This window comes from Diachasma alloeum, unplaced genomic scaffold (genome assembly GCF_001412515.2).
Source record: "Diachasma alloeum isolate Michigan unplaced genomic scaffold, Dall2.0 Dall_scaffold_00413, whole genome shotgun sequence".
NCBI classification, from domain to species: domain Eukaryota; kingdom Metazoa; phylum Arthropoda; class Insecta; order Hymenoptera; family Braconidae; genus Diachasma; species Diachasma alloeum.
In genome coordinates, this window is record NW_021680552.1 from 153,573 (window position 1) to 176,959 (window position 23,387).

Consider the following 23,387-nt stretch of genomic DNA (forward strand, 5'->3'; position numbering starts at 1 on the left):
TCTTCCTTTTATTTCAGTCGTGAGACTCGGCTCATAACCTCTTGAAGTAATTAGCAGTTATAAAGAAAGATAAACGAGATATTCAATTGATAAATGTATTTTCTATGAAGATACATGTAAATACTTCGATGTTCAATTAACGAATCTTAATTGATAATTAATCAACAACCCTTGACAACCAAACATCCACCTATCGTTCTATTCTCTTCAACAGAGATGATTTGCGACTGAAATAGACTATTGGGAGTAAATTCATTTTCCACGTTTTTCGTCTTCTTCTCCATTAAATTGACCTCTCAGGCTTAAAGGACCACGAGATCGTGGAGCGCGCACTATGTGACGAATTCGTCGTATTCAAATTTCGCGGGTGAGAACTAACCAACTTCATGCCTATGCGATTAACCAATGAGGAATCTGTCTTACGAATTTCGAGATATTTCGACTCTAACGATGTTCATTTATGTGTATGACCTTTCATAAATCGGATTCCAAACTTCTAGGTGCAAGCGTATGGCGATCGCCCCCCCCCCTCAAGTATGAAATAAACTTTTTTTTTCTAGTTCACAAAATCACCGGATCGCAAAATCCCCTTCTATGGGGTTATTTTTTATCCTCCTCTATTTTTAAAAATTTATTGCTAACTTCTAGGACAAAACACTTGTTGCTTACATTTCAACCGAATGTCACGTAGTGCGTTTGACAGCTGACATAAAGTACTATCGAATACAAGTGTTGCCATTTATTAGTGCACATAAGCAATACTAAAAACGACATCTGTTGGGAAAGGGCGGAGTCATATTCACACACCTAATATTGAATAAGCTTCAAACTGACACCTGATTTGTCCAATTCTGACTATTTTTCATTGACTTATGAGAGTTTTAGGAGAAAATCCAATTTTTCTGTTTGACTTGAAACATTCACTGTGGTTGGATTTTTCGATACTTCAAAATGGACTAGATTGAAATATTAATATATTATTTAGAAGGACATTATATGTTCTTCAAAATGATGTCTGATAAACCTCATTTAAGGTACAATGAAAGCCTCGTTCCGGAAGTACAGCTCCACTGAAATTCATGTTCATTTTTATTTCTTAAATTCATGCCAATAACTTCTAGACAATTACAATAAATTGGAAAAAAATTATTGAAATTATTCCGATACATATGCATTCACGATAAGCACTTTTTTCCGAAATTATTGATATAAAAAGACGCACTTGATTATCCCTAGTTATTACTAACATAACCAACCTAACCCACCGACTTCACGCGCGGGAATTTCTGTGACAGTTGTAAACATTCTTGATCTCTATAATATTCAACATGGATCGAGTACGACTCAGTGGAAGATTTATTTTAAAAAACCCAACTTGAGTACCGTGAAAAACGCATTAGCAACTTAGAAACTTATAATCCAACGAAGCGAGCTCGTGCTGAGTCTAAAACCGAGCCAAAGTGTGTTGTCGAAGGCTCTCGAATCATTGATATTGGTTATGTTGGTGAGCAGATGGTGTGTTCGTGTTCAGCACAACTAGGTTTTTTGATGATTGAAGACGATAAAAAATTCGGTTTAGCATCTATTTTTATGATAAAATGTGCTAATTGTTCAGAGGTGAAAAAAGTGTACACTGTTAATAAAATTATTCACTTAGAAATCACTTTTTTTTAACGAGATGCAGGTTATGTTTATGTTTCCATTCCAAATCTCTGATATTCCATGAAAAAAATTACGAAAAGGAAGCGAACACTACTACATAATTTTTCCCAATATTTACTTTGATTTTTATCACGAAATATGATAATAGAAAAGAAAATACAAACCTTTTTCTCAATATTCACGAGTGGGCCCAATGTTTTGACAGCTATCAACGGCCATGACACTTTTAGAATGCTAGGGGAAAAAATTCCCCACACTCAGGATGACGGGTGAGATTGTTCTGCTGCAATTATTTGTTGGAATTATTTGCGCAAAATATCCGTGGTGAAGTGGGTCGAATTGTTCAGGAGATGTCGAGCGAACACCAGTCTTGACAGTGGTGGGCTTTTTTTCAGGATCTTTCGTTAATTTTTTTTGTAGGCAACTCACTTCCGGTAAAAATCGTCGATTTTCATTCCGCACCCATTGCGCCGTGTACATTTTAAATTAATCATATTTTTTTAATGAAGAGGTGAAAAATTCGAAAAAAAATTTTGAAAAATAGAAGAAAATGTGCTCTTTCCGATGAATATAATTAGATGGTGGGTCTTTCGTGGGGTTCTTCGCTTTCATTGTACCTTAACTCAATTTTCATCAAGTTATTGCAGATCGTGTCCATTTTTAACGTTATGTCACACCTCAAAAAAGACAGTTTTTGCTATTTAGCGAGGCTTTAGACTTGATCAGCGGGGATTTATGATATCTGAATTTGAAGATCTCATCGAGATCTTCAAATCGATACCTCATATTATCTATTCCATCTACGACATAAATTGTTATAAGCGATAATGTAGCGATTTTGGCATATCACGTTTTGAAAATTTCCACGTTTTTCCTCTTAATGACGAGATTTGCTCAATTTCTGTTCAAATCTGTAAAAATATTTCCTACTTTCCTAGGTAAAAATATATTAAGTTACCTTGAAATTGACCCCTGATTTATTCATTTATCTCCAATTTTTATTGACTTATAAAAGATTTTATGCAGAAAATCAGATTTCATGATTTTATTGTGAATCCAGCTTGGATCGGATTTTTCTGCAACTGTCGGTCAAGCGAATGAAACTACTTATATACCATTTTAAAGAACGATAAAGACCCTTCAAAACGATGGAAAATTTTGAAGGGTATTTATTGTTTTTCTAAATGGTGTATAATAATCCTGATGCTGGGTTTTTCATCAAGCTATCGTAGATTGTTTTCATTTTTCACGTTATGTCACAGGCCAAAAATGACAGTTTTTGCCATTTATCGAGGCTTGCGACTTAACCAGCGAGGCTATATCCTATGTTAATTTAAGGATCTCATCGAGATCTTCAAATTGGTATCTTATATTATTCTATCGAGGAGGCTGAGATGACGGAGTAAACTGCGAACATTTCGTCAATTGCGCGAGGTTTTGGGCGAGGAATGTTGGAAAATTGTGTGAACCACATGTGAAAGTAAGTGAACGTTACGAAAATCTAATGAAAATAGAGTTGATTTTGATGAATTAAATCGGAAGGACGGTTCTTTCCTGACACGAAAACTTGTAAACACGAAAGTGAGGTTAGACTGCCACCTACCCACATGGGCACGAGTGTTGACCACCTGTTCTCAAGTCTCTTGGAGTATTCGGGAGATGTCAGGTACCCACAACACTCAGAATCAACATACCTTCATCTCCGTCGCAAAGAGTTTCAACTCCCAAACTCAGGCGCGGGAGACTCCCTAATGCTTTGTCACTGGCCAGAATCAAGGATCCACCTCCATCAGTCTTGGGGGTGCTCCCTCAAAACTCAAAAAAAGACAAACGCAAAAGGTCTCCTCCTGACTCTGAGCCCGCAGATATCAGTGACTCTCTGGCTGATAGTGTCCACTGACTGACTCGTCGCCTAGTAACGACGACGTACTGAGCACATCCGACCTCGACCAGTCTGGCGACGACTTTCCCTCTGATTTTGACGTGACTGCCATAATGACGGATTCTAATTCGAACATAGAGTCATCAACGGCTTCACCCACACTAGATCATGTGCCTCCCTCCAATACACACTGTGACATATTTCCCACCTCTGCGGAACGGTACGAAAATACGCAGCCCTCGGCGACCAAATTTCCCAAACCAAAAGTTGAGCGCCAGTATGTTTTCTCCTCAAAACGCCAAAATCTGAATTTCCGCAAAATAACTAACAAAAGAACAGCTGCCAACAGTCCAGTATATCGATCGCGGAGGCGGCTGGGTCCCCCAATGATGCTCCGAAAATTTATTTTGACGAGACCGAACGCGCGCTATAGGGCGTTGTAATTTTTGAGTTAGTTTGAATGAATAATTTTGTTTCGTTTGTTTTTTTCACTGCTAATTTCAATTTTTTTGTCTTTTACCAAAATTTTATTGATTTGTTATAACATTGATAATGAAAGAACAAATTCCTAACATTTTTTCAGATTAAATCAATGGAGTAACTCTTTATATACATTATTCTTTATGATAGAATTTTGGCGTTGTCCACCTAATGTAAGTAGATTTGTAGAGATCCCCATGAGTGAACACGTGAAAATGCTACATACAACTGACCGTGATTGAATACATCTTTACGCAGATCGACCCCGATTTTATCGAAAGTTTGCCCCTGGCTTTTATTGATGTTCATCGCGAACGCTAATTTGATTGGAAATTGCCTTCGCATGAATGTGAATGGATAAACATCTCCACAATGCAATGTGATACGGTGCACAAACACGATATTTTCAGTTTTATCACCTGTGAGAATTCGACATTTTATGAGATGATTTGCTAATTCTAATACTTGTAGTCGCGTGCCATTGCATAGACCTTCATCGATGCTGAGATTGCGAATTAGTATGACAATACAGTTATTACGTAATCGCAAATGATACGGCGGAAAATTTGGAGGATTCAGAGTATTCAAATATTCTGTTATTGCTTCAGAGATGTTCCCATTATCGCAGTTCTCTACGCTGTCGATACCGGGATAAATTTTTTCACTTTTTTCATCTAATAAATTGACTACCCTATAATTAATCTCTTCCACATCGATATTCCGTGCTGATAGGACTACAGTTTGTGATAATTCGTCATACTTACGCTCATGAATGAAAGTCATGAACATTTTCTCGGCTGTATCATCAGTCGTAGGAGCTAAACACTGTTCTGGAACTTGTAAATTATGATCATTGTCATTAGCTGAGCCGTCCCCCACTATGAGAAAATATTTTGCGAAGTCGGCTTCTCCTGGTAAAGTTATCATATTTTCAGTCAAGGCAAAGGTCACAAAATGTTTCCACAAATGACAGAATTTAATCGATAAATTGACTGATTCAGACCGGGTCGCATGAGGTTTAACTGGAAGTCTCCAGCTCAGAGCATGCATTTTCCTGCGAATGGTAAATCTGTCTTTGTAAAATCACGTAATGTTCGATCAATCAATGCTAAACAGTATCTTGGAGCCATGGGTGCTTCATCCCACATGAAAATATCAACCTCCCGAAGGCGTTGAGCGTGTTTCGATTGAATTGATATTTGATACTGAATCAGACATCATTTAGGGCAGGCATTCCAAACGTTTTATGTAATGTTTTCCCCTTTGGGAGCAATATTGCTACAATACCGGTGAATGCCATTGTGCAAATGTTCTTGCCTTTACCTTTCAATAGATGATACAGAGTAGTATATGCGAATGTTTTCTCAGATCCTCCTGGCCCGTCAATGTAGAAACATGATTTAGAAGTTGTTCGTCCATTGATTACAATATCCAAATCTCGGTCAACAATTTCTTTTTGTTGGGGATTCAATTTATTGTATTGTGTTCTTCCGATTTCCTCATGCTGTTGAAGTGAAAATGAAATTTCATCCTCCTCATCGTTATTATCAGTGTTAAATTCAAATTCTGTTAGTGGTGGCATCGTAGGGAATTTACTGATATCAGAGTTCTCGCGGGAAAGAAATGTGTTAATATCATGATACGCTTTACTTAGTACCTGAGACGTGCTGCAATTTTTTTGGAAATCTTGTGATATCGCATCTTTGAATTTTTCCCATAGTGCTTCTGGATTATTGGGTTGACAATAGAGTAAAATTCGTACAAATAAATGTCGTAGCTGTCAAGGCATCATCCAAATTTCTCCTTCTGTCATAGCGCGATCCCATTCTGAATCATTTCCAATTAAGCCCAGTGCCACACATGCATCTTGATATGTAGCATATTTTTGACCATCTACCATTCTAAGATCTTCAAAACTCACAGCTCCTTTTCGCGAGATCAACAATAACCGAAGTCGAAAAAGTTCAGTCTGAGACGGGCTAACAGAATACATCCGTCCGATGGTATTGAATTGTGCTTTACGTTCTTGTCAGCTCGATGTACTTGTGCCCGGTGATTTTTTGAATACGTAATGAGATGGAATTTCCGCATATGTGAATTATCTAGCGTTTGGATCACGTTGATTCAAGGAAAAATATTCCATCAACATCGTCTTCTTTTGTAAGGCAGTTCGGATGGTATCGTCATCTGCGGTTTCCTCAATAACTACAGATTGTTGATTTGGTAAATGCACCGGCAATCGCATGGCAGAATGACTTCTCTCTTGTAATGGCCTTCCAAATATTCGATCACAGGCTTCAACTGGACTGACATACCGCGATTCTATGTAATTTCGAATTTCATCATGATTCACAACACTGCTACCATGACCATCAGAATCACTAACTATAACGGACGCTGCATCATGGCCTTTAAATATGTACTTGTATAAATATTTTACAGACTTTATTGATGTTACTATCTCGACGTTGATATGATAGTTCAAATATTTCAGTAAAATATCATTGTAGGGAACTACTTATTGATTATCCGTTGAAGTTCCGTTAGTACGATCATAAACACCTGTATTTCTGTGCCGGTAAATAGGATATCCATTATCATCCATCATAGTCTCTGTCTGAAATGGTTTCGGAAATTTTTTAGAACATTTACCATTTTTATCTTTACACCAATCTCCACATGGCCCATGAATCATGTTGCGCATGACAATGCTATGCAATACAGGATCATCATCAGGATCAGGAATTTCAGCGGAGATATATTTGTCAACAATTTCAGGAGTGGTTATTTTAAAATTTTGTTTGAGTGTAATTAATAGGTGCACATGAGGCAAACCGCGCTTCTGATATTCAACAATATCGATATATGCAAGTACTTCACCAAATAATTTGTCTGATACAATCATGTGGATTAACCTTTTTTTTTTTAATAAAAAACGCGGGATACTAAGTCTGGCCCATCAGAAGCCGTTTAATGAGTCAGTAAATTCTCTTTCATTTCTCTCCAGTTCGGATTACATGTCATAGTGATAAACAAATCTGGTTTTCCAAATTGTCGTACAATGACCATTGCGTTTTGATAGTACTGCAACATGTTTCGAGGAGATCCTATGAATAAAGAAGGTAAAATTATCATTTTTCCAACTTGACTATTTGTTTCACTGGCTTTTCCTTGTAAATAATCCATAAATCCTGTATAACTGTCCGCGCGGAGATCTTTTTGATGGAGTTTGGCATAAGTTATGCACCCTTTCTCCACTTTTACATAATTATCAACTATCCACTGCTGGAATAATCGTCCACCCATCAAGAAAATATTATTTTCCCGAGTTGCTATTCGATGTTTCACGTAAGCAGCGCGTGTAACTCTTCCGGGTCGATTCACTAAAGGCATTTCTGCATGCCAGCCACGTGTGCCGATTGGATAACACAGGATATATTTCCCGGGTTCCACATTAGGATCCATGAAACTCACATAGGTTAAATTTTTCGTTCGTTTATTGCGAATCGATACATAGCAATCTAGAATTTCCCCATCAGCGTTTGTTGTGAACACTGCAGCTACTTCGTTGACGCGTTGTGGATTGTATCGTCTTTGATCAAGGCCAGGTCTCGTTAAGAACAACAATTGCATCTCAGGCTCTACACCTGAGTCCAGTATTGCGCGGTGTAATTCGTCATGCATCATTTGATAGGATTGGGTAAAAGTATTATTGTGATAGAGAGTGGCACCAATAGCTTCATCAATTTCTCTGTTTAATGTAGACATTATGTTACACCGAACAGTGGCCGCCTCATTTTCATCAATTATGAATAATTGACCATAAGATGGATTTTCATTGACTATAAGATGGAAAGACGTATTGATTTGGTACTAAACTTGACCCTGTATTTTCAAGCAAAATGGTCCTGAACGTTGATTACTGAAACTGATTAAATTGGCGTTAAAAGACGCAAAAACACACGAATTGTTATAGCTGCGTATACGTTCACGAAAATGATGTAATTGTGGATGTGTCCCATTGAATAGATCTCTTAAAATGGCAGGTGGATCTGGCAACAATCATTGGATGAGTTAGCACGTCGTGCTACTCTTTCCGCTGCGAAATGAATTGTGTTGCAATGAGTGCATAATATATTCATTGGTCCAATGTAATGTTCGATTGTGTTATTGATTCTTTCATCGTCATTCCTCACATTTCCACGTTGAACGATAGCAGGAAAATTTAAGGACATATTTTCAGCATGTTCAAGTTCAATAATTCGTTGGGAATTAATTTCCACATGGTTTGTTAAAGATATATCATGAGTGATAGGGGCTTGCGCAGATAATTGTTGCGGAACTTCAAGATCAACAACAAATCGATGCGGATTAGATGAGCTTGGAATCTGATTAGATTTTGCATTTTTCTTTTGACGATATGCTCCTTGTCGAGCTGCATTTTTTTCTCGCCGAATTCTTTGGAATTCTTCTTCCTTAGCTGATGTACGTACTGCTTTCCTCCTGCGCATGATAATCCTCTTAATCAATCATGTGAAACTGATAATAAGAATTCGAAACTTTTTAAATTCAAATGTTTATAAAATAAGCTTTAGGATCTCAATGATGTGAACGACGATATCAAGTAAGACAATCAGTGAACAATTGGAGTAAATTGTATCGATCTGATCTGGTGTAATGAGCATTATCTAGACCCAAGGAAGTAAAATTCCACATTCTACTTGTGCAATGTCATAATTCGATGGATAATTAAGAGATGTAGTGATATAATTTTTTTTAGATTTTCGAAATGTTTTTTCACACGGCACACGTGATTCAAAGTTTCAAGAAAATACCTGACCTACGGGCAGTTCGTAACCATAATCTTTGGTGAAAAGTCAAATTACTTTATGGCGGTCGTGGGTCAGGTAGTGGGAATGTTGGGCCGGTGCAGTGGGCATCTCCTAGATAATAAAGGACAATTGTACCTTCGTCCGTTTGTCCACTGTATGGAATATTCATTTCTGCCCCTTTCCCATGCATTTCCTGCTTGTCTACAGCGCACGTTGAAAAATATTAAATTTTAGAGGAACGGAAAAATAAATTGTCTATTTCACAGATTCTGAAGTTCAACAATAAATTAGGCAAAACAGGGAGAAAAAACTTTTTGAAAAAGTACCATGAAAAACACGTAAAAATTTTATTTCAAACCATAATCATGACGTTTGATGTCGATTTCATGACAAGTATTGTTTCTTACACAAATTTTGAGAAACTTCGAGTAAAAACTCGGATCTTTTTGCATGGAGCAATTATGCACAAAAACGCAATTTCTATCCGTATAGCGTGCGTTCCCCCTATGTATATATGGGATCAAGGATGACATTTTTCTCTCAAGCAAAAGCTCATAAATATCAGTTCTCCGGTTGAAATTATATTTGTATTCACCGACATTTTCGGAATTGAAAGAGAATAATTGTTGTTTATGCAATTTTTCGTCATTTTTTCGTTCTAATTCCGTAAAAATTCCCGAAATAAATAACGTCGCAATTACTTGAGTCGTCATGTAATTGTGTCTGAACTTCCGCAGTTTAAAATCATATGACAGAAATGAAATAACGACTAGATAAAACGGCCAACCCCAAAATGCAAAAGATTATGTGTATACCGATACAGATGAAGGCGAAAACTTATGTGTAAAAAATATTTCAGAGAGAAAATATTGAAAACTTTATTCAATACCATTTTAAAATGTTTTGCATTCTTCATGTATTTTCTTAGAAGGCTACAATAATTAATCCACAATAAAAGTAATTTACTTGGTCGGTATGTAAGACCGAATATTACCTGAAGACCTTTATGAACCACGGAGCGGCGGTTTATGATTGGAGACGCAAAATGTCTCGCTCATTCTCCATCTCTTTTGGGCTAATGTTTTCACTTAGTTTGGCACTCTTGTCACAAAACGCCCGCTAGCAATTTTCACTAGCTGCTCTGAAGGTCAGTCAAAGGAAGACTTCCGAACAGTTAACCTTAGAGCGGTTATTGAGTTGAAATTTCTGCTACAATCCAAAAAAGTAAGCGCCAATATGCCGCAAACGCGACAAACGTTGGATATCCTATTAATCGGTAAGGCAATCCCGGATATTGATGGCAATCAATTGCCTTCAAATAGACAAGCTCTGCAATGTTACTTTTATTACACGAGGCATGTTGCACCGAAACTTGTGCCTCGCCAAGCTGCAATGTGTGTTGTGCGAATGTGTGCTCTGTTTTGGAAACATGCAAGCATTCCAATTATGAAGGAGTCGCATGCAATAACTAAATTGGAGAAATTAGTGCAGTGCTATAAATCTATTATCAAGCTAGGATCTAGGAAGGAGAAATATCCCTCGGCACAACAGAAGATTATTGATTTTCAATATTTTTTAGACAATTTGTTCGATATCGCTCATCAGACCCAAGTGAATCAAATGAAGAACGAAGATGCTAGAATTATATTGAACGACCATCGAAAAGCACGAGAAAAGAGTCGTTTAGATAAAATCATTGACACAGCAACATCATATGATAGTACTGAAGAAAAAAGACAAGAAATAACGGAATCATTGGAACAAAGTATGTTGGTATGAATGGTTATCGTAATAAATAATAATCCCACTATTTATTTTGATTTGAGGAATCACTCATTCCCCCAGTAAATTTGAACTCACCAGAGCTCACACCAGGAATCGAACCTGTCCCGTCCCACGTGACGGGAACCACTACACCTCCATTGTAGCACTATCATCAAACTGACTTAAACTCACCAGAGCTCACACCAGGAATCGAACCTGTCCTGTCCCACGTGACGGGAACCACTACACCTCCATTATAGCACTATCATCAAACTCACTTAAACTCACCAGAGCTCACACCAGTAATCGAACCTGTCCCGTCCCGACCCGTCCCGTCCCAATTTAAGTTTTGCACATTTTAGTAACTCTTTTCCTTGGATTTTTAGAATTTTGGATCTATTGAGGATTTTATTTTTCTCATGGACAAAATATATTGCCGGGGAAAATATATATATGTAATATAAATATAAGATATATTTGCGGGATAAATGACGTTAGGCGCAGTCATATCAATCTGAAAGAGTGGCGTAAAATTTATTCAACACAGGGTCAATTATATTTCTCAAAAATTCACTCTATAGGGGTAATTTTCAAGCAGTTTAATCAATTTCATAAGTATTCCTTCATATTGAGGGGCCAAAAATTATCATAATTAATGAATCATTCCAAAACGTTAATACAGTGTCTACTAATTTATTATTTTTTTCAATGTTTTTCATCAATCACATTGATTTCGTGAATTATATGAATTGCAAATTTCGATGAAATAATAATCTTTACAATATATGTATATGAGTCTTAGATGACCTTATATGCTATTGAAAAGCTGACTGATTGATTCATTATATAGATTTTTAATCTCAAAGAATCCTTATGAAATTCATTAAATTGTTTCAAAAAATATTTCTATGAAATGGAGTTGTGTTTGCCTAATGCCATTTTTCCCCCAAAAAGATAGTTGACATTGATCTTACATATGTCACATATTTTTCTCGGCTATATATTTTGTCCATGAAGAAAATAATATTCTCAGTATATCGAAAATTTGAAAAAAAAGGTATTATTAAAATGTACAAAGCTTGAAACATATAGTATCAAAGACCAATTTCTTTGACCCAATGAATTGAATCGCCTCTTCCACCACTCTTTGACATTAATATGGGTTTGCCCTACCCCCACTCTCTGCCGCCTGAAGCGCTACTGATGCACCAAAGTTATCCCAGATGGATTCCCCACTATATTATCATTTTTTTTTCATGAATGCATCATCCAAACATAGGAAAACTATTTACAAAAGTGCATCTAAATATTGAAAGCTATAGCTCAGTGAGAAAAAACCACTAGTACTTTCATTTTTAATAACATTTATAAACTAACTGAAATCACGAGCTCAAGACGTGATCAATCGAAAAAACACACACGACAAAAAATGTAGAACTCGATCAGAATTTTAAAACAGAATTGCATAAAAAATTGAAAAAAGTTGACCATTTCCTCACAATTCGGAAAAAAGGCTTTTTCAAAGGGTTTTAGTTTTTTTCTTATATGCGCCCCACTCGAAATGCAAAAAACCATTAGGATAATTTGATTTATGTGTCAATATCTATCGATTAAAAAAAAATTACTCACTAGTATGTTAATAATGGTTTTGTCCTTCTCTAAACCCTTTTTCGAGGGTAGTTTACAGCTCTATTATGTCTTGAAGAGAGAGTTCGCCAATTTTGCAATAAAAGGAGCATTTTCTGTTAAAATGGGGATTATTATGAAATAAACATTTAAAAGGTTCTTGTTCATTCCTTAATGACTGAATGTGTGTGAAATAACAATCGATCTTTTGCGAACATTAATGGAGATTTTCCGATGAATGTTGAATCAAGGGAAATTTTTTATTCACATTGTGATCCGTGGGATGGAAAAAGCTCTCTTTTACAATTCAATAAAAACAATTTGAAGTGTTGTACTAATTATGGACTCGCAGAGCTCAATTTGGGCTCGCTTTCCTACATTTTATCTGCACTGTTTGACGGAGAGTAAACTCCGTCAAAGAAAAAAAAAAAGAAAAAAAAATTCTAAGAGAATTAGAATTTAAAGAGAAAAAATTTCCGCTTCACCCAGCCGGGAATCGAACCCGGGTCTCCCAGATGCGCGCCGGGCACTCTTACCGACTAAGCTACCGGGAACCACAGAAATTCACTCTCAAATTCACCTCAAACACCGCCTAACCTCCTTTAGGCATCAAAGAATTCTAAGAGAATCCCTGAAATTCTGAGACGGAATATTATAAACAGATTTGAGGAAATAGCTCCCCTGTATCTAGATTTGGGAATTTATCTCATGAATTCGCCATTAATTTTTCATTCATTTGACTTCTCAGTTGATCGAAGTAAGACTACCACGAATTATGCCAATTATATTTTCGACGATGAAGATATCAATGAATTATTGGAGCAAATGGAAGATGGCGAAGAAATAGATGTCACTTATACGAGTAAATTGCCATCTTCGAGCCCCAAAAAAAAAAGATCATGAGTCCAAATCTCACGGTAGTTTTGGATAGAACCAAAATTAGCTATCGAATGGCCGCACGGGTCTTAGCAGCAACCCTTATAGCAGCCGGGATGACTTTAGAAGATGTATATTTGAGTCGAGAAACTATCCGTAGGAATCGCCACGGACATTGCGAGTTGCTTAAAGATGGCATCCGAAATGAAGCAAAATTAAAAGTAACTGAGATTGTGGGTGTACACTAGGACGGTAAACTACAATCGGCGCCGGAAGACAAATACAAGAAAATTGATCGCCTTTCGATCCTAGTCTCGGGTCATGAGTGACATCAATTGCTTGGTGTTCCTAGACTCGAAAGCGGCAGCGGGAAAGCGCAAGCAGAGGCAGTATATAAATATTTGAAGGAATGGAACCTCCTCGATAATGTGGGCACTATGGTTTTTGATACCACCGCGAGCAATACAGGCCCCGCCAATGGTGCATGTATTTTACTTGAAGAACTTGTTGGAAGGGATCTTCTGCATTTAGCCTGTCGCCATCATGTCCTCGAACTTCTTTTGAAAGCATCTTTCGAATCAGTATTGGGGTGCACTTCTGGGCCCGACGTTCAAATTTTCAGAAGGTTCCAAGGGCAATGGAGCAATATGGATAAAAACAATTTTTCACCAGAAGTTCATGACGCCACTGTCAAGAAAGCACTGCGCCATGATGATATGTCGGATATTCTCACTTTTGCTGAGGCACAATTGAAGTTTAGTACCATGTCGAAATTTTCGTACTTTTCGCTTCATTTTTCGTCCATGATGGGATAATGTTCTATTTCTCTGTCCACTTGATAGGATAAAAACCTCCGAATGGGCTACAGGGAATTCCTAGAACTGGTGGTAATCTTCCTGGGAGGAAATCTGACAAAAGGCAACCGTTTCCGAGCTTTGGGTCCCATTCACTATGCTAGGTGGATGTCCAAAGCGATCTATTCACTCAAAATTTTTTTCTTCAGAGACCAATCCTATCCTAAGTTGACGCCCAAAGAAGAGTCAGGTTTAATTGATATATGTATTTTTATTGTACTTTCGTACCAGAGAGCTTGGTTCACGGCGACGAATTCAATGACAGCTCCAAGCAAAGATTTGAAATTGTTACAACAATTGGCAGCAAATGCCAGTTGTTCTAATCGTTTCTCGTTGAAAGTATGGAAAGCTGCATTGGACAAGTTTGTGACTCACCTTTGGTACTTATCAGATGAATTAATAGCTTTCGCTTTCTTCGACGAAAATGTGAGTGCAGATTGTAAGAGAAAGATGTGTCAAGCCATCAAATCTCGTCCTGCTCTTAATAACAATAGAAAGAGGAGCAGAATAAGAATCAAAGACATATCATCAATATCTGAATTAAGTCTTGATTCCTTCGTAACTAAGAATACATGAAAATTTTTCGAAATTTTGAGACTCGATCCTACTTTTTTGGATAGTGATCCAGTCACATGGATGACGAAAGACGATTTTGCTATAGCTTTGCAAATTATCAAATCACTTCACGTGACAAATGATCTTGCTGAGAGGAGTGTTGCTCTCATAAGTGAATACAACGATTTACTTACGAAAGATGAAACCAGCAAACAAAATTTAATGTTAGTTGTACAGAAATTCCGAGAATTATCACCGGGTTGCTCCAGAGAAGACTTGCAGTTTTCACCCGAGAACTATTTGTATAATCAATCGGCGGAGAGTTCAAGCAGTGCAGATTAAATTAATATGTTAGCTTTCAAATGGAAGCTTTGAATTCGTTTGATCTTCACATATTTTAATTTTCCTTGGAAATGACATAAAATGATCTGAAATGTAAAAATAGAAACTTTGGTGATCATGTCTGTATGTGCGAACGCCCACCGTCACCTTTTCGATGGTAAATTTTTATAAAATCGAATCAAGAAACGGTTGAAATAATTTCAAGAAATCTGAAAAAGATTAGGGAGGGCTAACACTATGTTCGATTCCAGTCCAATCGATTCAGTAGTTTTTGAACAATCATCATTTGTTTGTATTTTCTTTTAGTAGTTTTTATGACTCAAAACTACTCAATCGATTCCATTTTGTTATTCTTAAATATATATATAAATATTGTTCGAGTAAGGAATATTAGTAGTTCTATTTTACTCATTTTCATGATTTATAATATCTAAAAAAAGAACGCCCTCCGAAATTGGTTTCACAATTTTTGAAAGTATTTATTGAAATAAAACTTGCGATTTTTCGTGGAAAAAATTGCGACATTAACGAATTAGATGTTTCTCAATCTCCCTATCTTACTTGTTCAGTTTTTCTCCTTGCATACGATTTTTTCAAGTTTCAATTGAACCCTATATAATTTATAGTACTTATCTATACCAATATCTTGCTATCATCATTTATCAGACAAACTACGATACTGACAGACCGGATAGAAATTAGATCACACTAGAAATTACCGTTAGAATTTGATTTTCAACGTTTAATAAAGATTACAATGGAAAAAACTCCACTCCAAATTGAGATATTTCTATCAATCAAGCGTTGCTAGAATCTTTGTAATTTAAGGAATCCACAAATGTTAATTTTTCATTAAAATGTGAAAAAAAAAGAAAAATTTGTTTATCAAAAACTCAAGGGTACACTTTTAATTATTGAGAGTAATAAAGGGGTTAGTCCCGACCGAAGAAAGGTCCGATCACTTGCCTGCCCGTCTCCATTTCAGTATATGGCTCTCATTACGAGCACGGGCTAATCCGAACACCTGACGCTGTCCAAAAATTCGAAAATTTTCTTTTGCATTTTTCTGCGAGTTAGAATAGGGGAAAATACTTCTCGTTTTCTGAGATGATGGTGGGATAGTTGAATAATCACTTAGTGAAAACGAAAGAGGAATAGAACAATTTATATGGCTTTGAGATGCCTTGGAAAAGCTCAGTTTTCAGCTAAAATTCTACTTTTCAGAACAATAATTAATGAGTTGAAAAATGCAAAAAAAAAATTCCTTTATTGTTCAACTCACTGGAAAAAGATCAGTGAAAAATACTAATAAAATGCGAAGAATTCCCTAACATAATGATGATTTGAAAGTTTACTAGCGTTTTCACGTGTATATAGCCATAAGAAAGATGCAAAGCTGTGGGCCGTGCTAAAACACATATCGAAAATCTGAAAAAAATTATATCACTTCAGGCCTTCATTTTTCATCGGATTATGACATTGCATAAGTAAAATGTGGAATTTTGCTTCCATAGGTCTACCTAATGAGCATGAAATGTGAAATGTTATTACTAATTCATGAATGAAGTGATTTGATTGCTGAAACACTGGATTACACTGTGAATATAATTAAAAATCACGTCATCGTTATTTAATATACATTAATATTAATGTGCTATCCAGTTGAATATGCCTTCTTCCCTCAACTTTGAGGAACTGTGGTGATCTCTTCCGGACCTCTGAAACGAAAAAAAAAATTATTTGTGATTATGATAGACGCTTTCATATACATATAGTATATTTCAGTGGCAGAAACAATGGTTTTTCTCAAGGGAAAGCGTGTTAAAGAGCAAAAATTTAATGAATTTTATTGGTAGTTATTATCGGGGAAATTATTTTCGGATGTCATGAAGTCCATAACGGCCCTTTATGGGGCATTCCACGCTATTTCAACGGAGGCTATTGTCGAGTTACGAATCCGAAAATTTTAAAATATTTATATCTCAATAACTACGCATTTTATGTAAAAAGTCAAAAAAGGCTTTATTGTTGAGATAGGATAGTTATTCATAGAAAATGGTTGCTCGGGAATAATTGATATTATTGCAATTTTTTAATAAACAATCAAAAAAATTGTTGTAGTTTCGTGAGTTCCACTCTAAAAAATCTGAAAAAAATAGATGTTGTGTCAAATGTTGTTAAGAAAGCTGTGTCAAATTTTTATTTAATGACATTCACTGATCGATGAGATATTTATTTTATTATGAAGTCGTGCGGTGTCCCCGCCGTTCAGTGCGCTGCTGAGTTCAAGCGCTCCCAATCCACTGAAACTTTGGCTTCCCCGTAAATTATGAGTATTTTTTCATTGAAAGGGATTGAATAAGTATGAAAACATTTTTGTTTGTTTAAAAAAAAATAATTTTCATTTTAAACAAAATTTAGGAATGTATAAATCACATTGTAAATATTTTTGAAATAAGATGAGGTAAACACGACAACCATCATCGTGAGATGAATGAAATGTAATGTCGATTATTCCAGTCTTTTGCGTAAATGCCCTGTTAAGTAGATGTATGAGGCCGTGTCTGGCTCAACCGTTTTGGGAAGGGTCAGAAGGGTCTGCCTGAGGGTGTCCCGCGAGTTGGTGGTAGGTGGCCGATTAATTCGCGGTTTTATTCGCGGATTTAATTCGCGGCTTGATTCGCGGATTTAATTCGCGGCTTGATTCGCCGTCAATTCGCGGTTTAATTTGCGGANCTGGCTCAACCGTTTTGGGAAGGGTCAGAAGGGTCTGCCTGAGGGTGTCCCGCGAGTTGGTGGTAGGTGGCCGATTAATTCGCGGTTTTATTCGCGGATTTAATTCGCGGCTTGATTCGCTGTCAATTCGCGGTTTAATTCGCGGGTTTTTGAGTGCAATGTTGTGAGAAGGGTCTGTTGACGAGTCTGAAGGGTCTGTCTGAGGGTGCCCCGCGAGTGGGTAGTAGGTGGCCGATTAATTGGAGGTTTTAATTCGCGGTTTCAATTTAATTCGCGGTTTTAATTCGCGATTTTAGTTCGCGGATTTTTTAGTGCAACGCTGTGGGAAGGGTACCCGGCGAGGGTGGGATTAATTAATTCGCGTTTTAATTCACGGTTTTGATTTGCGTTTTAATTCACGGTTTTTATTCGCGTTTTAGTTCACGGTTTTAATTCGCGTGGGAGGGGGGGTCATGGCTTTCAACATTCTTGAGTTTGTATAAGAGATAAGAAGGGTTAAGTGCAAAAGGTCATAAATCATTTTTTTGTACAATTCATGGAAAAGAGAAAGTGTCACATTCCTGAGATAAGGAGAATGCGTCATCACAGCAAGGGTTAAGTGCAAAAGGTCATAAATCATTTTTTGTACAATTCCTGGAAAGGAGAAAGTGTGACATTCCTCAGATAAGAAGAATGCGTCGTCACAGCAGGGATTAAGAGCAATTCCAGGAAATGTTGAGAAAACATTTTATGCAGGGTTGAGGGAAACTTTCACTTTTTTAAAGGATCCCCCTCACCCTTATTCTATGGGAAAAAACTGTGAAGGCGAGGGGGAAGGGGGGGGGGTTATATAACACTCCAAGTTCAGGGGTACAGCATCAGTTTGTATTTTTTCGCTCCTCATGAAGAAGAAGCNTTTTTAAAGGATCCCCCTCACCCTTATTCTATGGGAAAAAACTGTGAAGGCGAGGGGGAAGGGGGGGGGGGTTATATAACACTCCAAGTTCAGGGGTACAGCATCAGTTTGTATTTTTTCGCTCCTCATGAAGAAGAAGCACTCCATCCGACGACAACAGGCTTTGAACATACCTCAACAGCGTGAGTTGAAACATAGACTTGAGCGTCTGCTGAAGGATATCGATCAATTGAAAAGGTTCATTCAGTTGAAAAGTGACATTGAAGTGTTGTGCTCAGATTTCCAGAAGACCAAAATCGCAAAATCAACAGCATGAACTTTGAGAAATTCAACAGCGTCTCAAAGAGGGAGAATCTTCCTCTGAGGAAAATGGCAGAATTAGAGCCAGAAAAAGTCTACGTCATCACCGCCGTTCAGAAGGCAAAAACTAAATTCGGGGAAAGTGTAATTTTCCATTTGGATGGGGAGTCTTCATGCAGTCTTCGCGACGAAAAGAGCAGCCAATTATTTCAATACTGAACCGGAGGAATGGGAAAATTTCCAGGCACTCGTTTTAGAGGGTAAAATGGAGCTGAAATTCCTGGGTGGACAATATAATGACTTTATTCTTGGTCAGTTCTTAAAACCAGCAGCTGCAGATGAGGAAGCTTAACTTACTTGAGGATGGATAAAATAAATACACAATATTTTCATTTTATTTTTTTATTAATAAAAAATTTTTACTGAAAAATATTACAATGTACTGGTTAAAAAAATGAATAAATCTGATTTTTAATTGAAAATTGTGTTTTTTTTTCAAATATTTGAAGAATTATTACAATCCCCACAATCGCTCATCATCGGAGGTGGTCCATCAAAAGCATCATCATTGTTACTTGGGTAATGTTTCCAACAACGTCTGCATTTTGCAATCTCCCAGTCAGCTCTCATAGCATCAGTCAACTTGTCCCAAGCCTGATCAATACTGGATGCGGTGGTGAAACTCACGAATGAATGGGGCAGATATGCAATATCCTCAGGATCCATTAAATTCAAGTTCTTCAATTGATAGTAAATCTTGATAGATCGATCAGTCGATCGTACTATTCTTTTCTTCAGTATCCAGTTTTTGAGTTGTTCAACATTTTTTTGAGCACATACCTTGGGTTCATCCAAGTAACTATGGAAAGGACATGTACGATTCGGTAAATATTTGAAGTGAGGGAGTGAGGGGCAATCATCATAGCATTCTTCAATATTCACTACTAGCGGTGCTAATACAGGACCGGAAATTTTTTTCAACCGCTCTTTTTTATTTTCACCTTTCACATAAATTTTACTTATATTTTCCTACTCTTGCACAAATTCTCCAATCTGATCATAGGATCTACCTCCGTAGTACCAAGAAAGTCCGTGATGATGACGCTCGAGCCACAGATTCACACTTCTATATTTTGCTGGTAAACTGGAGAATGCGAATGGGGGGTTGAAAAAGCACACTGCCGGCTCCTTAGCTCCGGAATCCAAAACTGTGTATGCAAACTCTTTCACGATGAACTCGTTGAAGAGCGTTTGAAAACCTTGTACATCCACGAGTAGCTCCATGGCGACTGATACTTTAGAACCTTCAACGACTCAATTTATACACTTACCCCAACCAATTTTAAACAATTTTTCTCACCCCACCACTTATGGGATGATAATTCACCACTCGATCATGCAAAATGAGGCAGTAAGCAGCAGTGCCCGTGGGAATACTTATTCTCATTTCAAATTCTAAACGGACATCCACCGGTCCAAATTTCAAAGATTCATTTTGTTTAGAACAATCAATCACCACTAGTGGGGTAATCGTTGGAAATAGTGCTTTACTTAATAAAGGGTTATTCACTTGCTGATCATAATATGATGATTGAAATTTTGAATACATATCATAAAGTATAGAATACTGATTCTTAGCCATATCTACATCTATATTTCCATATGGATAACATTGGGAATTTAGGAATAATTTAACATCTGCAATACTGCAATGGTCAAAATTGCTAGCATTTTTCTTATCGTTATTTTTTCATCCTGTTTGAAAACCCAGAATAACATAACGTGGCTTCTCGAGCTGCGTTGCAGTTTTCACCGTCCACACATGTTTTGTTGTCTCTGGAAGCATTGGATACTCATATAACTCCCACGATCTGAAGCTCATTGATATTGCAGGATCCTTCTGGATGAAATTCAGCAACTCAATTTTTTTAGTATCCGATAATGTCACATATGGGACCAGCCACTCGATTTTGCTGAATGTTGCTTTAAATTCTTCCGCATCTGTTTGAACCGTAGCATTATTATCAGTACGAGCTCTGATTGAAACGAGCTCATGTTTTACATTGGCTATAATTTTTCGATAATCTTCAGCAAATTCCAGCAGGATACTCAATGGAATGGAAATATCGAAGCAGCCACCAGCGTCGACTAAACTCAATTTCTCTTGAACACCCAGCCAGCCAGCATTTTCCATCCAGAGGCTTTGATTTGGTGTTAATGAAACGAGATTTTTCATGAGAGTAGTTATACCCGCATTTTTTACTTTATCAATCGCGATAGCATTAATTTCATAGCGAATCTCTTGAAATAGATGACAGAAGGCATTATTCACACATTTCGTAAGTGTCACCCTTGTGTTATCAGATTTTATCAGTTTACCAGTAATGTGCAAATGACTTTTGCTCGGTAAAATACAGAGATCCTGATTTTGCACAGTGATGCGAATTTCATCGCTATTATCAAGCCCTGTGGAGGCATATGGCTGATGCGCATGAATCTCATAGTGAGCGATGGATTCTTCAAACACCGGTGGGGTTCTGATATTCAGGCTTTCTTCCATGGTATCCAACAAGTGAATAAAATTTTTATCTGACAAAAACGTTTTTTCCACTTTTTTTCACGTCCAGGCCGAGACTCTTGAGGAACTTCACGTTCTGAGGTGTTAGCACCTTGGAGCCAGCGTGAGAACTGATTGATGCGATCCATGGCTGGTTATTTTTATAGGAATAGCCAATCTTGCGATTATATACAATACCCATGGCTACGAAATGGTCTTGATGTGTAGCCTGATGGTGATTTTTTCACCCCTAAAATTCACCAAGTCACCGTCTTGATCGACAATTCGGAGCTGTAACTCAGCTATTGTTCTGACAGACACTGGTAAATAAATAACTTGTGATGGTACTTCTATGATTTTATATCCAGGTGGCACCACTGGAAAAAATTCATGAATTGTATGAACTTTATCACTATTGTTGTACGCTCCCGTAGTGATATTACATTCGACTCGTAAGGTATTCACTTTGAGAATGGCCACAGGCTGATCAGATTCATGAGTTTTATTTGCTTCCAAAACTCGAGGGGTGAAACCCAGAAGTCGACCTATCGAATTTCGAGGTCTCAAGTCCAATTTTTTATTACAAAACAATTCACTTCGCAGAGTATTATTATTGCTTTTGATATTTATAGCAATATCACTTTTTTCCACACTTTTCACAATAAATTTTGCAATGTCATCAATTTCATAACTCCCCGTTGGAATAGTGATAACTGTGTCTCCTATGTGTAATTTATTATTGCTCGTATCGACGTTCGGGATGGAATTGAAAGTCAGAAATTCCACTAGGCCGAGAACATAATTTTTCTCAGGTGAAAGTTCAATTGGGGGAAAATATTGCACTTCCAAAACTGATGACGCTCCTGAGACTGTTAATGTCAATGAATCACTCATGATTTCTCAAGGTCAACTGATGAAAAATCATCAATGCTCATTCTTACATAACCTCCCAATGAGGAATGCCAAACATAGATGCCCACAGTTGAATGTATTCCAGTTCTGGAAACGCTCATGATTATATTTTATGCTACCAACTCCAAGGTAATTGAAGAGATCTGTGGGAGGTTGAAGATTCCCAAAACTATCAAAATAAGTGACATCGTTTCCTATTTTATTATATGCAACCCAATGAGTTCCAGAACCCTCTCTATCATCCAAATTGATAATGCCTGATTCATTTTTGAATGGTCCATTTTTGGGTAAGCCATTACGCATGAAAACACCTCGAAAATGTGGAATTTTCATGAGTTTTGCATATTTTCTGAGATCTCCGTCTGTTAGAGCCCTGCGTGATAGCATCGTCAATAGTTTTTTGGCTTCAAGTACAAACCCATCCCCTTTTTATAAGGTTTAAGATATAAACCTCGGCCGAGTGCAATAGCCTCCATAGTTTCATTATGCCTTTTATTTTCCACGAGTTGTTGTTTGGCAGCTTTGGCACTATTAACAGCTTTAGCAATTCCAGCCGTTCCTCCAGCTAATGCCCCGGTGGCACTCAAACCGGCAAATAGTGGCACAAGAAACCGCAAAATTCCTCCAAATTTCGATGGGACTGGAATCACGCGCGGAATATTGACTTTGCTTCGCCCACCATTCTGTTTCACGGCTACTCTAGCACCATTGAGAGCTGTTTTAATAGCATCAGATGAACCGTTATTTAATTTGATTGAATTTTTAGCAGCTCTGATGATTGTTCTGAATGTCACCCTCTTTTTAGGCTTCCCCCTCTTTTTTTCCTTATCTTTCGTTTTTTCACTCCCAAACTTGATTTTTTTACACCCATACCCAATTTAGTTTTAGCCTTCATGGCATTCGTTACAAATAAAGCGGCAGCTTTTTCCCCCAAACTAGCGTCTGGTGCTGATACACGTCGCCAAGCTTCTTCGGCAAGCACTTTGTCAGCGTCGTGCCGCGCTGAAATATTTTCACGATTTTTTGAGTATGCGATGTCGTGTTCCTTACAGGCAGAATCCAAGGGATTTATTCCAGGATCTCCCCGAGCTAATCTCTTTGCTAACTTTGTACC

General features: G+C 37.3%; 2 protein-coding genes and 1 non-coding gene across 9 annotated transcripts in view; 1 reads left to right on the plus strand and 2 right to left on the minus strand.

Annotated features, from left to right (window-relative positions):
* Positions 1–23,387, plus strand: part of LOC107042092 (zinc finger MYND domain-containing protein 11) — a 185,230-nt gene that overhangs the window by 133,520 nt on the left and 28,323 nt on the right. The window lies entirely within an intron of this gene.
* Trnaa-cgc lies at positions 12,728–12,800 on the minus strand. The gene has a single exon. It is a non-coding gene; the product is annotated as a tRNA-Ala (tRNA).
* Positions 16,448–23,387, minus strand: part of LOC107042093 (protein LZIC) — a 137,442-nt gene continuing 130,502 nt past the window's right edge. The window contains exon 4 of the mRNA XM_015262972.1: positions 16,448–16,591. Within this exon, the coding sequence (XP_015118458.1) occupies positions 16,520–16,591 (72 nt within the window). The 3' untranslated portion in view covers positions 16,448–16,519. The remainder of the gene's footprint in view (positions 16,592–23,387) is intronic.